The sequence below is a fragment of the Coloeus monedula genome (genome assembly GCF_965178545.1).
Source record: "Coloeus monedula genome assembly, chromosome: 12".
Lineage (NCBI taxonomy): Eukaryota > Metazoa > Chordata > Aves > Passeriformes > Corvidae > Coloeus > Coloeus monedula.
In genome coordinates, this window is record NC_138792.1 from 20,718,870 (window position 1) to 20,735,527 (window position 16,658).

The window sequence follows — 16,658 nt, forward strand, 5'->3', positions numbered from 1 at the left end:
AGCAAGCTTTGCAATTTTTAAAACTGGAGGTAGACTAAGTTGAGTGGATTTCTCTCTGAAGACTAACAGGGCCACATTCTTGATACGGTTCCCATGAGATACAGCACCAGGGCTTGCATTCCTCCGTTGTCTCAACATGTTGGAGGTTACAGAGCCCAGACTCTGACAGAGATGTCCTTTGAAGACTTTGAAGTCTAATGAAATCTGCTGAGATGAATTACATGGGTTCATACCTCCAGATATAGAGGAGTTCCTCCTTTCCCTACCCCTCCCTGCCCTGCCGGGAGCTCTGCTCCCCAGGAAAGTTTCCTTCTGCCTGTTCCCCCCAGCTCTACTGGGGTCTGTGGAAGAGGAGCAAGGCAATGCCTAGGATGTAAGGAGCTGAGTGCCATGGGCAGTGAGGCTTGTCCTCATTGGGGTTTGCCATAACTGATGATCCAGGTCTCCTCATTTTGGCTTTCCAGATGGTGTTGGTTGGACCTCTGCCCCACTGTTAGGCTAGTGGAGGAGATGGATGTAGGAGGTGGTTCACGCAGGAGGTGACTGCCTGAAGCATACCTCTGATTTGTGCAGGGGGCTGTGGGCTGAATTCCCACCCTTTGGAGGGGCCTTGACTCATCAGACAAACCCTTGTCCATTTGCATGGCAGTGACAGACAGGTCGATGCATGCGATGCCTGGGCAGCACGTGCTGTGGTGGTCAGAGGCAGGACTTGAGTGACCCTCTTTATCCATGGGCTGCGGCTCTCCCTGCGAGGGCTGTGTCAGCCCCACCACGGCAGGAACAGGCTCCTCGGCAGGAAAAGGCAGCATACAGCACAGGCTGCCTTCTCCTTGTATTGCCTGCCCCCAGCTGGCTGTCGCGGGTTCTGGAGAGGGAACCCCATGGAAACCCAAAGCAAGGAGGGATGGAGGGAGCTGGGCACCCCCCTGCACACCAAACTGCCTAAGATTGCAGGGCAGCTCCCCACAGCTGGCAGGGATGGACAACCCCCCTCTACAGCACCTGGGGAATGCCCCTCAGAGTGCTCCTTGCTCCAGGTGCTAATTCCTCATCATCCCTCCCAAGGAGCAAGGAGGCTGAGAAATAACCCCTTGCCATAGGGAGAAATGTGCTGATACAAAACAAGACGACTGTGAGGCCAAGTCTTACTGTCTCCAGTCCCTGCTATTTATATTACCTTACTTTTGGTGCTATTTACCTAATTAAATCTCTCACTATTCCCTGGTGACAGCTGCTGAATGTCCCTGAGGGATCAGACCTGGGCTGGGGGGATGTCACATCCCACTCCCAGAGCCTCTGTCACCTCTCTGGCAACATCAGAGATCCCATGGTCAGCCTGTATCCTGGTACCTCTGGACCACTGCTGCAGGTGACCAGCTGGAGATCCTTGTTGCTGGGAAGGGAGGGCACAGGGTTGGGATGCAGCCTGATTCACAATCCCTCTGTGTGGTGAAAGCACTGCTCCTGCAGCTCCTGCAGCTCCTCCTGCCTTCCTGCGACAGAGCCATTTTGGTGAGTGTAACCTGCCCCTTTGAATGCGGACTGTGACAGCCCAGTGCATCCCTTGAAATTGTGTACTTTTGAGAGTGCAACATCAAACACAGCCTTACCCATGTGTACAAATCTGTGCTGAGAGTGTCAGCTCTGGTCTACTACCAAAAATGCCACCTGCCCTTGCAGCAATGCTGGATGGCCAATGTCAGCCAGACAAAACCCCTGAAGGGCCTCTGTTGCCTTCTGCAAAGCAGAGGGGATGCTACAGCCTAAGCCCTTGCTGCTCAGATGTACCCCACAGATGCATGGCCTGAGCCAGTGGCACCTTTCCTTAGGTGCTGTGAGAGTGCAGAGACTCTGTCTGGCTTTTGCCTTGTGCATGGTTGGGCTGAGGTTCTGCTGCCCCTACATCCCTCCCCATCACCAGCAGTTTTGCCCTGGCAAACATGGGTTCAGCCTTTGACTGAATAACATCAAGGAAAACCACAAAAAACTACCTGGGGTCAGAAATAAAACTGATGCTTCATGCTTTTTTTCCACCTAGCTGCTTTAATGTTGTGTTTGTGTGACTACCTTCACTGGTTGAAATGCACCAACCTTGTATTCTCCTTTTAGCTGAGCACCCTTTTTCCTCCCTTTCTTCCAGGGAACTGATTGCAAAGCTGAAGTCCCATAGCAGTTTTTACAGCACCTTGCCAGAGTACATCTGCAACCACAGCTCTGCTGTCCAGAATGACACCCTTTGCTGGAATGGACAAGAAGTCGTGGAGAGGTGAATCACATCTCCCTTGCCCTCCCTCTCCCCAGTACTGTTTATCTTTTGTTAACCAGCACAGGAGCAGTCTGTGACCAGGACAACTTGCTCCCTTAAGGACCTTGTGCAGAGCAAGCGTCCAGCTGTGCTGCAGCTCAGATGGATGTGCAAGATCTGCACAGATAGAAGTGGTTGTGTGCTGTCCTCCACTGAGTTTTCTACTTAGTGGAAAACCCTGCACCCATGATGGGATTTGGTCAGGGTGGGCCAGAGACAGGAATACAGAAGCAGCTTGACACAGCCCTGTTCCCATGGGAGAGTGCACCACAGTCTAGGGATGGCTCCTCTGGAGCAGCAGTAAGGGCACTGCCCCCAAGCATTGCATGGGGTGGGGATACCTCCAGCTAGGCTTCATGCAGTGGTAGCAGGACACTGTGGTTGGCATCCCCTGCCCCATCCAGGGAGAGTGAAGGGAGACTCCCTTGTTGAATTTCTCCTTGCTATGGCTCTCAGCTGGAGGAAGTGGAAACTACTGAACTCTGGTGGTGCCACTGCTGTCATCTGACCACCTTCCCACCACCAAGTCTTGACTGTCATCTCTGGATGGAGCCATTCCCACTAAGGTCCAGCTTGTGCTGTGGCTACTTTGCCCTGCCCCACTTGCCCTTTTGGAGGATATACTGGTGGTAATTGAGGTTAACAGAGACAGGTACATGCAGGATTCATACCATAAAGAGGAAGAAGTGTTAATAGAAATGGAGATTTTTCTTGCAAAAAATGCCTCTTGGGAATGTTAAATAATGTGGAAGTAGAACTTGGAAATGTTTTTTATAATTACATAAATCTCCTCTAATCACCCTACTTTGCAAAGCATCCTTTGCTATTAAGTAGTTTGCATAAGGGAAGAACTAGAAGTAAAATCAGGAAGTGGTGAAATGTTGAGATATTAATTATGACTTCTTGATCAGTAACTTCAGGTGGTAATTAGCCTGTACTTGCAATACTGTCCTGAAACACTGAATAGACCAAAATAGCATCAAATTCTATTTTGAAAAAAAATGACTCAACATCTAAGATCACCCGCTTAGTAAAATGTACTTATGTTGCCTAAGGAAAAATGTGTCCTCTATTGGCACTTATTTCTGGAAAATCTTGAGTTTCCGTGCCTAACTGAGAAATTCAATTGGGAAGAAAAATATTATTTCAATATTGTCTCACTGATAGATAATTAAAACTTTTAAAGCAGGGCTATAAACACTGCAGCTCTGGAGAGGAGTATCGAGGGTGAGGTGTTAGCTTATGACAGTTCACTGGGGTCACCAGTGGCCCTGGTCCAGGTCCTGCTGATGCCACAGCTGGTTGAAGTGGTAGCAATGGAAGAGTGCTGAGTCCAGATCCTCCTGCAAATGTAAGTTGAAAGCTATCTGCAGATTAAACATGACTTCAGGTGATAGACGGCCTTCAGCTTTCTGCTGAGAATACCCAGGGGGCTGTCATAGGCAGAGATGTCCCCCTGGGTCCCTGCTGCAATGTTGTGGTGGTGGTGGCACCATATAGCAGGTCACACAGATGCCATGGCATGCAGGGGGGCAAGGCAGAGAGAGGATAAAGTCTGTGTGAATGAAGGGGGCACCAAGATTTCAGCCCCTGGCTCTTGAGTTAAGGATTAAATCCTCTACTGTGCTTGAAGAATGTGTGCTTTTGCACTCCTCTCCTTGCCCCCTCTGTCGCCACCTCTGAGCTCCTATAAAATATTAGTGACAGTTCCCTTGAAGGCAGATATTAGAGATTTTTGCTGTGAGTGGGGAAACCTCAGCTAAATAAAGCTGAGCTAAGATAATGGTCAAGGGTTCTCTTCTCCCAGGACCCATGTAGTTAAAATGATCTCTACACAGGCTGCTTCACGTGGTTGGACTTCCCAGCTTGGCATCTCTTTCAGAGTGTCTGGGAGGATTCCTGAAAATCAGGAGCCTTTAAGGTAAGGGTATTTGAGTACCCCAAGCTGCTAGTTCCTTTATTTCAGTGTTTTCCCCAAGAGGGAGCCAAGCAGCTGTTCATGGTGTAGCAGCTCTTACTCAAGTTGCTCTGAGAATGTGCATTATGTACTGGAGCAATTCTATGCTCCTGCTGGGCTGGTGTGTGTTTGTTGGTCATCAGACTCCATCTTGCCACTTTCTGCAAGAAATTTGGTGTGGTTTGAATATCTGGTATTAATTTCAGGATGCTGTCCTGGTACTTGTCCCACATATGTGGTGGCTGCCAGAAAGAAGATGGTGGAGACATGGTGGGATGGTTCCTGTGGCTGGAGTTTCGGCATGGAAGGATGGTCCTCTTTGAAAGGACAAGCAGGGGAGACAAGGATGGGGTGCCTATGTCAGTGACCAGCTGGAGTGCCTGGAGTTCTACCTGGGGATAGATGAGGATCTGACCAAGAGCTTTTGGGTCAGGATTAAAGGGAAAACAGAGACAGGTGATGTTGCAGTCTAGCTCTGCTTCAGGCCATGTGACCTGGAAGACTGGGTGGATGAGGCCCTTTATAGACAGACACAAGCAGCCTCCATTCAAAAGCCCTGGCCCTCATGAGTGACTTCAACCCTGGTATCTGTTGGAGGGACAATGTAGCAGGGCATAAGCAATCCCTGGGTTCCTGGATAAACTAGAAAGCTCCTGCTGAATCTGCTGATCAGGTGAAGACCTGGGCAGAGCGATGCTTCGGTAGATTCTATGCTTCCATGTGTTTCCATGTCTGGTGCTGTGTGTGGGCAATGGATAAAACTGTTCGAGCATTGTTTTGTCTGTGAGGTCAGTGTGACCATCTGTATGAGCATGTCTAGGATTTGATTGTGTTCTTGTAGGGATTGTGGCTATTTACCTCTTGCATTTCTAATGTAATACCTGAGTGTTCATTAAGTTAGAAAAGAGCCCTACTGACTTATCCATTTCCAGACCTCCCTGTCATGACAAAATCTGTTAGTTATTCTAAGTCCTTTTCCTATAACACGTTAAATCAAACCTGGAATAGCAACTAAACAGCCCTTGCCAGTGGACTCAAGTACTTGATAATACCAACAATGTGCATCCTGTTATTTAATGCAAACAGTCCCTTCTGCACTCTGCAATCCTCCTCCTGTGGTTGTTCGGGCTCAGTATTTACTCTGTCCTGTTTATCCCAGTGCTTTGTTATCCACAGGCAGTGAGAGTGTCCCTCCTCCCCATGGACTGGATGTGCTCAACATCTTTCCACTGGGTCTCACTTCCCAATTTGAGCCTTGCACCATCCTCTGTTTCCTCCTTGCTCTTAAGCCCCTCTGCCCTGACTGAAGGTGGCATGTTCGGGGCTCCAGTGCAATGCAGCTAGCTAGGGTATTTTATCCTGCTTTTAACCCCTCTTTTTTTTTACTGAGTCTTACTTTCTGATCCTTTGTAATCATTTGCTTTTCCACGTTGGACCATCTAATGGCAAGAATTCATCCTCCTTCCTGAGGTCTGATCTGTGGGTTAATAGTTTGATTGTCATCCCTATTGTGGATTTAGGACATGGTGCCTTGAAATAACTGCTGAAATAACAGTGGAAACCACACAAGAAAGGTTGATTTTTCTGTAATGCAGAACAGTGCATCATGTCTTTTGCTGTGCTTTTGCATGGTTGAAGAACATAAGCTGAAATGGGAAGAAAAAAGAAAAGGCAACACATTCCTGCTTTTCACACTTCTCAGAGTGTGCAAAAACACACTGTGCTTTTATGGGACGCCACAAAGGTTCATAGCAAAAGCCACGAGTGGCACATTCCACCACTTACAAAGAACTTGTTGAGGGGTCACAGTGCTTGGGTGTTTGTGGTAGCTGGGGACCAGACCTGCTGGATCTTCCTCTGTCTCTGTACATCCCTGTGTGCCTCTTTGCAGCTTTCCTGGGCTCAGTTCCAGGCACTTCCCTGAGACAGACATGTAGGCAGGGTGGGTGTACAACAGCTTAAACCTGCCTAAGTGAGGGTTTCTGTGATGCCCCTCCTTTCCTCTGTCTTCATGCCCCATCCTCTCTTATCCTTATTTCCATCCAAAGTCGAGAAAAAACAGAGGTCAGTTCTTATCACCGAAGTACTGACTGAGTAATTCAGATTAAGTCGAGTAGGTGTTGAGATGTCAAACTCCCCTCAGTTTCTATGGGAGCTCAGCATTGGAATCTCAAAGATGATTTGAACTTCATATATAGTATCAGGGCTTTGCAGCATTTAATACTAAAAGCCTATTAAAATCTAGATTCTCAGAGTTTAATAATCTGCTTACATGAGTATATTCTTTTCCAGCTGTTCTGAATAGAATGACAGCAACATCTGCCCACTGCAAAACTTCTAAGCACATTAAGCATTACTGTTAGATACTGCCATTTCTAAATTTCTCAAGACAAATGCACACATTAATCTAAATCACCAGCGTAACTCTTTTCTTTGTACCAATTCAAAATTAATATATTTTTAGCACCTTGCCAGATTCTCTTCTTCAAGTTAGAAGTCTCAGATTTCCCTGCTGTTGCCAGCATACCATGGTTTGTTTTAATCATATAAATCATAAACAACAAAAGCACAATTGGAAGCAAGACAGAAAAATGAGATTCTGTAATTGGAACAAAGGAAATTCCGTGCCAGCGATAACCCTTTAGTTTGTGAAGGGTTTGGTTATTTCTGGCAGTGTTGCAAAATATTTGATACGATGGAGTCCCCAAAGAGGGGGCTGTATAACTTTTCAAGCCCATAAAACACAGCTTTGTAGCAAGTATAAGCTATAATGAAAGGACAGTAGGCAAATTCAGAGGGTTATTTAGTGGCCATGATTGTTTCCAGAGTATTTCAGAAATTAAGATCATGAATCTTCCTCTATTAATCCTGCTGCTTGGTCTCAGGTTTAGCCAATTTTTCCGTAATCTATTTGTCCTGAACTGAAGTAAGAATAGAGGGAGACTTCAGGCTGTCTATAAACTCTCATTGTTTTGCTATGAATATTACAGTTTTTGCTGTTCCTTCTGAAGTCCCATCTCCCAGAGCCAGCTGATTACCTGAGACCTCACATTTATGACCAAGCCATCATCTGCAGCACACTCACTGGCTGTAGAGCTTTGTGTGGGGCAACTGGGAAGAGGCAACAATTCTCTTGGCAGGGAACTGAGGCAGCAGGATCTGAGGAGGCTCTCAGAGGCTTCAAGATGTTGATATTTGGAAATCCAGCAGAAAATGGTTCCTTTTATTTAGGTGAGAACACTCCCCACTGAGAGCGTTGGATCCTCCTGGTTGCCTTTGAAGCAGCTTGTTTGGAGCTACTGGTGGTGTAAATTGACTGCGGTATCATGAGCTCTGCAGTGACTGCAAGGACTCTCTGCAAGCAAGCAAGCAAGCAAAGCCAGGAAGGCACCTAAGAGCCATACACCCCACCTCTCTCCTGCCACTTGCACTCCCATGTAACAGATCCCTGTATATGGTCATGGGACGGTGGAGACTTGCACCCCATATGGAAGAGAACAGCTGGGGTGGACCTGCACCCCACACCCAGCCCATGTCTGGGATGACGTATGACTGACCAAATATCTCTGGACAATCTGTCTTTAGAGAGGAAACTATCCGGGAAAGAAGCTGTCACCTCTTCATGGAGGCTTGTGGGTGCATCCAGGAGTTACACCCTGACTTCAGGGCAGGATGAGTGGGTTGGAAACAGCTTTTCAAGCCTTTTGGCCCCCACTGCTTCTACTGCTGATGTGACACTGAGGTTGTCTCACTAAACCAGAAATTAGCAGGGCCTGAGGGTAAAATGTTGGCTTCACCACTGCACCCACCTTTACTGACCCATGAAAACCAGCTGGAGGTAAGAGCTGGGTTCTTGTCAGGGGTGTGGGGGGGCAAAACTTTTCTTTCCTTTCTCCCCTTTTTCATCTCTTTTGCCTCCTCTGTGGTGAGGACTCGGTGTCACCAGTCCACATGATCTTTAGTAAGTCACGTCTTGAAATGCAGAGGAGCTTTGGGGGTCTGGGGGAATACTGCTCTCAAACTCAGTTATTAACTCTTGTGCAATGAAACCTCTGTGTTGTGTTGTGTGTGTGTTCTGTTTGTCCCCCACCCACTCTCTCTGACAAATGTAATTCAGTGAACACAGATAGTCGAGAGAGCCTGTAAGGGATACTGTGCTGTTTAAGCTGGATCTGCATTTGAATAAGTAATTTGCAACTGGAAGGCAGGCATAAATTAATTGTTATTTGAATGACATGCTTACTTTCCTTTTTCTAAAAGGTGTAATTCTTTATGTTTGACTTTCAGGATTACTTTCTCCAAATCACACATCGTGTATTGCAGTAACTCATCTCAAAGCCTAGCAGGGCCGAGTAGGATGAACACACATTTTACACTCATTGCCATGTATTTAAATAACACTTGTCATCTTGTCTTCTTTGCTCTGAAATGAAAGCTTGGAATGAGATGCATTTGGACAGGAAAGACCAAACATTCACAGGACGTATTTGTGGATGGTGGAGGGGAAAGGAGAGGAAGATCCCTCAATATGACAGCACTTGGGCACTTATGTCCGGTGGATGAGAAGAGGCAGGAAGGGTCTGCAGTTGTACTGTCCCCACAGAAAACTTCAGATCATTGGTGTTTTCATAAGGTGGATGTCTCTGAAGTAATTTTTAACAAGGGCTGCTTATCAGCACATTTTACAATGTGATATTTGTCTTTGGAAAATACCATGTCCCCAGCAAGAGCCCATACCCAGGGAGCCCAGGAAAGGAGATGCTGCTGACTGACATTGAGACATGTCAAAGAGAAAAGTATTTTGGGCTTTGCTTATGAAGTGTGAGCCAGACTATGCTCATGTTGCAGCACTGATACCCCTTCGGCACAGAGACCCCCAGGGACCAGGGTGGGGGATGTTATCCGCTGTGCATATTTGCTGTTCCATGCTGATATCAATCACCATGGCAGCGGCATGTGATGGGTTTCATGAAGTGGAACAAGTGTCCTGCACAAGGGGCTGTTTTGTCTGCATAAGTTAAAAACAGCTTGAGGTGGCTCAGAGATTTATCATTTTTTGCACTGACTGGAGAACATGGGAGGAAGGTGATGCTTTGGCTTTGTTTTGCCTGCGAGCCCGCCAACCCTTCAGCTTGGGGGGGATGCAGAGGAGCCTGCATGGGTACTGTCCTGAGACTCCCATCCTCCAGCTTGTTGGGGGCTGCAAAGGCATCTCTCTGCCATATTAAGGCCTTGCTGCTTGGCCAGGGCTACAGGGAGGGGTGCCAGCTGCCTTTTCCAGCTTCTCTGGCATTTCAGGAATGCAGGTCATTCACTGAAGCTACATTTCAAAGCCTTTAACCCTTTGGTTGGCTGCATCCCACATGCCTGAATGTGGCCACCAGGCTGGTGCTGGGGCAGAGAGTGGCACAGCTGAGGGGAGCTAGTGTCCCCCTTGTATCCGAGCACACCAGGAGGTCTCAGCTTGGCAGCACAGAGGAAGTGTCCCCCAGAGCATCCAAATCACACAGGACCATGTTTCTGGCTGGTGGGATGTTGCGGGTCCCCGTGCATCTCCTTTTTTGCAATTCATGCTCAAAGATGTGTGGCTTGCAGGGCCCACTGCCTTGCAGCTTTAAATGACTTGTATAATGGTGCAAATGGTTCATTTTGGGCCAGGTACATACCCTTGTATCTGGCCAGGTGGGAAGCACCAGGAGGTGATGCTCCATTTCTCCAACATCACTGTTTTAGGGAGAGATCCCTCTGCAAATGCTTTCAGGTTTGCTTCCTTCTCTAGTAGACTTTTTCCCCTGAGAAGGCTGATCTGAGGTCCTCACCACCCCAGCAGAACCTTCTGGAGAGCAGTTTCAGTCTCTGACCATGGAGTTATAGTATTGCTGTAGTACTGTGTTCCTCCCTCCTGTACTACATTGTGTAGGCTACAGAAATCCTCTCTGACAGCCGTTGCATGGATTTCAGAAGAGATTTTGCCCACTCAAACTTAAGCTATTGTGTTTCTTTGTATAAAATTGTTAAGGAGAGAGATTATATTAATTCAGACATGCACCAAGTGGGCTTGTTTCTGCTCTTGCTAAAATCTGTGTGAGTTTCCTGATTAAATCTCTGAAACCACAGGAGACCTTTCAGCAATGTACTTTTGAGTTCCACCAGTGTTTTAAATTAAATTTACAGTGATACCAAAGATAGGAATTTGTCATCTAAAAACACACGTGTGCTGTGGATGTTTACATCCAGTTTCCAGATGTGTTTGTCAGGTCAGCATGGTGGCATTAAGAGGCTGTGTGACAAATAAGCAGCAGGATTAATGGCTCACTGCTTCCAGTGCTCTATCCCCCTGCAAAAAGTTCAGCCCAAGTTTCAACAGAGCCGGGCAGGTCTGTGCTTGCGGCAGCAGCCTCTTCCCACGAGATGGTGCTCGGAGCATGCACGGCTGTGCCAGGAGCACATGGGCTGCTGCAGGCTGGCCGCAGGCTGCCCCCATTCTCCCAGTCACTAAACTTTCAACCTACAACAGCCCTCCAACTGCACGAGGGTTTTTCTGAACTGTGAGCGATTGTGTCTCAGGTACAGCCACGTTTTGTGCTTCCCAGGTTAATGCAACTATTAAAAAAAGGAGTTTTGCAAAATGCTGAGTCCTAATAGGAGGCCCCAGCATGGGGACAGGGTGTTGGGGTGCAGAGCAGAGCTGTCGATCTGGTGCTGTGCTGGTGCCGAAGTGCAAGGGGTGAGATGGTTGTGCAGGCAGCTGCCCCCGTGTTCAGGAGCTGGTGGGGCTTGGGAGAGTCAAGTTGATGTCTCTGCTTTGCAGTGATGCCTGCACCCGGGCAAGCTGCTTATGCCTCGAAAAGGAATATACACAGGTGTGTGCTCCTGTGCTGTAGGCAGAGACACCTCCTTTTTCCTGTCCTTTTTCCTCTGTCATCTCTTCAGTGCAGCATGTTGCAGGGTTGTCAGCCATTAATGGAGATGCATATGGAGAATGCCTAGTGGTGGGGACCCAGCTGGAGGTGCAGAAAACTCCTGTACATGGAACTCCTGCTCTGAGATAGCCTTGGAGTGGAAAACTGCCTCAGTTCTGTATTTTAAACTATATGAGTATTTCAGGTCAGTGCAGATTGCTGCTGCACCATATAGATCTGGGGTTGCCTTTGCATCCCCACATGTCTGAGTAGATCTTGTCCCTAGTTTAGAGTTTAAGCCAAGCCCCTGAGTATCCCCAAGTCCCTCAGTGTGCCCTGATAGCTCTTGTGACCAAATGTCCACATGTCTCTTGCTTTCTACCCTAGCAAAGCATCCTGCCTGAGTTGGGCCCACCATCCCTCATGTCTGCCTCTCCTTCTTTAAATGCCTGCTGAAGTCCCACTTTCTCCCCAAAACCCATGTGAAATAGGCTGTCTTTGCCTGAGCTTGCCTGGCAGCATGGGGATGGAGGATTAGCTAGGCAGGGGAGCAGGGAGCTGATAGACAGGGAGGCAGCCACTAGGGCTGGTGCTGGGAGCTGCATAAAAACATTATGTGTAGGAGATGAAAGCAGAAAGGAAAATTCATGGTTTACCCATGGCACTAGAAAAATACATGCACAATACAGCAGACTGATGCTGGTGTTATCTCAGCGATCTCACTTTTGGCTTTGCTGGGGTTTGGTAGTGCCTGTTGTGGCTGCTGGCTCTTGGAGATGAGGACTTGTTTTCTGCTTGTAGAACACCACAGCCCATCACGGGCGCTGTGACGAATGGCAACAGCCCAGAGCTCGAGAAGGTGCCGGTGTGCTCTGTGCCACTGCTGTCGCTGCCAGACGGCAGTGGTGGCAGCTGATTCCTCTGGTGCAGACCCAAGTTTAGAGTTTGGTGCTTGTCTTATGCTGGAGCATCATCAGCTGTTACACAGGTCCTGAGTGTAAGAACGTATTCCTCCAAAGGCAAGTATGCAGCAATTCTGTCCCACTTCCCCTCCCTTTTATCACTCTGGTAAACTTTGTCATTCCATAAATCTTGCAGCAAGTAAATATATATTTCTTTCCCAATTGCCAATGAAAAAGCTGAGTGCAGGGTTGGCCACCCTCCTCTGCAGAGTTGTCCTGGCAGTTTAATCTAGTCTGCGGGGGCTTTGCTGACTTGCATGGTACCCGTGTAAATCAAGATACCCCATGGTGCAGAGCCCAGCACTGCACCAAAGTCAAGGTAGATTCTGTCTGAGCAGTTACTTTGATCCCTAAGGCTGGATCTCATCAAAGACTGAAATGAGGATTGTTTGACAACACCTATTTTCCATTAGCAATGTTGACAGCATTAATTATATTCTGATGCTTTAATTCTTTATTATTGAAATCACACATCAGTGATAGTCATTATTTTGCAAGGGGGTTGATGTTATGCTAATCAGCGTGCAATTAACTGGGTCATCCCACTCATTTTTTTGGCTGTGGGCACAACACTACTGCTCTTGTACTGGAGTCTCTGTGGTCTGCCAAGATTTATTTTAAACAAACATGAGCAAGCCAGAATTTCTGAGCCAGCTTTTTTAGGACTCTTGGGTGCAAGTTATGTGAAAATATTTATCTCTGTTGTATACTGTTTAACATCTTCCTTGGTTACTAATGGACTGGAAAGGACTTCATTGTCCTCAAGTGATACAACTACATCATCTTGCTGCTTTGCAAAATCAGAGCAAAAATGTTTATGGTAATCTTCTGTCCTTTCTTTGTCATTATTAACTGTCTTGTGCTCTCTGTTTTGGAAAGAGCTGGTGCCTGTCTTGGGATTTTTTATGTTTGTGCTGAACTTTAAAGATCTTCTCTCTGTTAGCCCATCACATTGTGGTGTTCTCTGTTCTCATTCCTACAGGTACAGTCCCCAGATCACAAGGAATGGAGCAAAAGCGCAGGCTGGCAACCATGAGGTGAAGATTAAAGGTCCGGAGCCAGTGATTAGCCAGATTATTGACAAGCTGAAACACATCAACCAGGTTTGTTGTAGACATGCCAGCAGGGATGTCTCCAGAGTGGGTGGTTTCCAAATCAGTTTGGCCTCCCTTGCACTCTCTCTGGGCTCAGACAGACATCCCTGGTGTCTCCATCTGCAGCAGCTCTGGGAGCCCTGTGTGCAGAGCTGGTGCCACCCTGGCCTGGCCCTACACAGCACCAGCCCCAAAGGGCACACAGGGCCAGTCCTGTTGGATGCCTGCTGGTGTGGTTCTCCACGGTGCAGCCTCCCAGGACTCAGCCTGTACCTGGGTCATGTGAAGATGCATGGCTGCAGTACAAGAATGCTTCTGCTGGGCATGCCCTTAGCAGTGGAGGTCCAGGAAAGATGGAGCTGATGGGGTGCCCCTGAGCATGATGTGCTGGCAGGGGGTCATGTGGCATGTACCTGATGTTCCCTCTGATAGGAAGAGCTCCTTTTGGCATTGCTCATGGCTGGCCATAAGGGTCACTTTTTTCTTTGCTGTATCTCCCTGGGCATTCACTCCCAGTTGGTAATGGGATAAGTTACTGTTGAATAGGGAAATGGCAGAACTGGATGAGATCCTTTCTGCTGGGGAGGAAGCTTCCTTCCCACTGCCTCAGACCTGGCATCCTTCCTGGGACAAGCGGTATCTTGTCTCTACCCATTATGTCACGCAAGGCTAGGTCTGTGAACAAGCCCTGCTGCTGCCAGGGAGGAGTTAGGTTGCAGCTCTGCACAGTGTTCAGCTTGTGGCTGAATCTTCCCCAGCACTGCCTTAGGCCAGTGGGGCTTGGGTCTGGCTCTGGACTCTGCTCTCCCCTCTGTGTCACTGAGTCTGGACGTCACAGTAACTCGTAGAGGGGATGTTTTTCATAGGCAGATAGCTTGGACTTGCTGTTTTGCCAGGACACAGCACTGGGACCTCACAGGGCAAATCCTCAGGTGGTAATGCTGTTAACACAGCTGAGCTGCCCCGTCTCTCCTGAGAGAGCTCTTTCCAGTGGGGACGTTGCTGATGGTCGCTCTGGTACGAAGCTCTGGGCAGCTGTGTGTTCCTGGGGCTAAGCCCAGCTTTGCTTCCAGACCGGGTGGGCTGTGAGGGCAGCTCTGTTTGGAGTTGCTGGCTTAGCAACTTTTCTGCAAACCTCTGCTTTCCTGCTCCCTCGACTGCCAGGGACTGTTTTCACAGCCATTGCCAGTTTAACCCCCTTGCCCTCCGACGCAGGCATGCCTCATTAGGTGCTGCCTGGGAGCAGGATGCAGCGTGGGATTCAGGGTCCCCAGGAGCACCCCACAATGCAGGAGCTGCCATGGGCAGAGGCCCTACAGCTTGCTCTGGCTTCCCACACACTCCCCGTGCTGAGTGGTGCCATCTGCCAACAGCCCATAATTATTAGAAGGGGAAAAGCGGGAGGAATAGCATAATCAGCTCCCTATTAAATGGGGTAGAGGGCAGGCTTCAACCTGCAGGTGATAATGATATTTTGCCGTTCACAGTGAGAAAGCTGCACTGAACAAAACATGGTTATTAGTGTACCTGAAACTGCTGACATAAAGTGGTTGTGAAATGCTGGCTGCCAGACTGGGTCAAGTTAGGTCTTTGCTGAACAGCTTGGGCTTCACAGTGGAGGTCTGTGGAGTGGGAGACCCTGGGTAAACACTGCTGTGCTCAACTCAGCTGTTTGCAGCAGCAGAGTCTCTGTCAGCTGCCGCTCAGAGAAAAATTGTGCTAAGGGGGTGAATACAGTCAGCTTAGTCATGATCTCTTACAGAGAGACTCGTAGTATTGGGTTGGAATGTGTTATGGGGGGCAAGTAAGCTGTTTTGGTTTGTACAGTGTAAATGTAAGAGCCTGAAAAATATTGAACGCTCTTGTAAAGCTGTGTTTGAGAAAGAGGAGGAATTGAGAATAAAATCAGGAGAAAATGGGAAGTGATTTGTGCAAATTAGTTACGAAGCTTGCCCAGAGAAGCTGTAGCTGCCCCATCCCTGGAAGTGTTCAAGGCCAGGCTGGATGGGGCTTGGTCTAAGGAAGGTGTCCCTGCCTATGGCAGGGGATTGGAACTACATGATACATAAGATCCCTTCCCACCCAAACCAATCTGTAATTCTATGATATGATTCTATTCCTGTGGAGAGTCTATAGTCTATGTTCAGTAACTTATATACCAGGAAAGTAACTGTGGAGGTTACTTAAATTTGGGATTTAGGGTGTCAGAGCTTACCATCACACTTATTTTCTTGGCTGAAGAAGTTTTGAGCTCTCTTTCACTTCTGGAATGCATCTTGATTGCCAGACAATATTAAATGTGGAAGGAGCAGCAGCTCTGGATGAATTACAGTTGTGTCTTTCAGGTGTTGGCTTCAGATTTGGGAAAAAGTGGGAAGTCCCAAGCTGGAGAGGGCTGAAAATCTCCACCAAGCTAAGCCAACAGTGGCTTTTAAGGATTTTCAAACATCCAGATCCTCTGGAGAAAACACCATCTTTGCGGTGCTCAGAGCTGTAAACTAGATTCCCATGTGACTACCTGTAAATTGTGAATCTTGTACAATGTTGTGACTTCCTCCCAGTGTGTTGTGTTAGAGATACAGCCTGGATTTTGTGGTGTGGGCAGACTCGGGAACCATGCTGTTTGGTACAATTTTCATAGAGGTCCATAGCTTTTATTTTTACTTGGAGATTTTTGCCAAAAATCTGTAATTTGCTGATGATTTGACTTTGCTTTTATTCCAGGATGCTTATGCTGCTGGCAGTGTCTCTTCTTTCAGTGTTGAGTGTACAAATTGTGCTTGCTCTTTAGTTCGTGTCTTCTCAAACCTAATTTGGGTAAATATACATACATTCACATGAGAAATTCTCATCCAACGTTTGCACTTTGAAATGAGAATGGGGTTTGTGCATTTGCATTAAACCCATGGGGATTGAAAGAAGTAGAGAAAACCTAACCCAGAGAGAAGGGAAAGTGCTCCAGATTGTAATTTTTGATTTGAGCATCCATCAAGCTAAAATAAATAAATGAATAAAGCACAGTGCCTGAGTTGTGTGCTGTCTCAAGTCAGCCCTTTCTGGATGAGTCCCCCTCAGTGCTGCCTCTTGTCTTGGTTTGAAAGACAGGTGTCTGCTAAGGAAGGCAGGAGCCTCCCTTGGAATGGCAGATGCGACCCCTCTTCCCTCTGAGTTATTATAATTTTGAAATCAAGGGGTTTTCAGGCAAATATGTGGGAAATAGGAATAACAGTTCTTTGCTATTATATATCCATACGTGTATAACCAGTCAAACAACCAACAGTAACTATGGCAGTAACAGCAAACAATCACAAACCCAGTCCCAGCCTTCTCAGCTGTCAGGCCCTTTCCCCTCGGGTGCAGTTCCGCTCGCAGCCGGCAGGGGCGCTGGCGGCTCCCGGTGAGCAGGGCAGGTGCGATGGTTCCCCCGCGGCTGCA

General features: G+C 47.7%; 1 protein-coding gene across 1 annotated transcript in view; it reads left to right on the forward strand.

Moving 5' to 3' along the window:
• The window catches only part of GPC3 (glypican 3), a gene marked incomplete at both ends in the record, with an annotated part of 154,368 nt that overhangs the window by 89,486 nt on the left and 48,224 nt on the right, over positions 1-16,658 (forward strand). The window contains 2 exons of the mRNA XM_082289651.1: positions 2,144-2,269; positions 13,112-13,232. Coding sequence (XP_082145777.1) covers positions 2,144-2,269; positions 13,112-13,232 — 247 coding nt within the window. The remainder of the gene's footprint in view (positions 1-2,143; positions 2,270-13,111; positions 13,233-16,658) is intronic.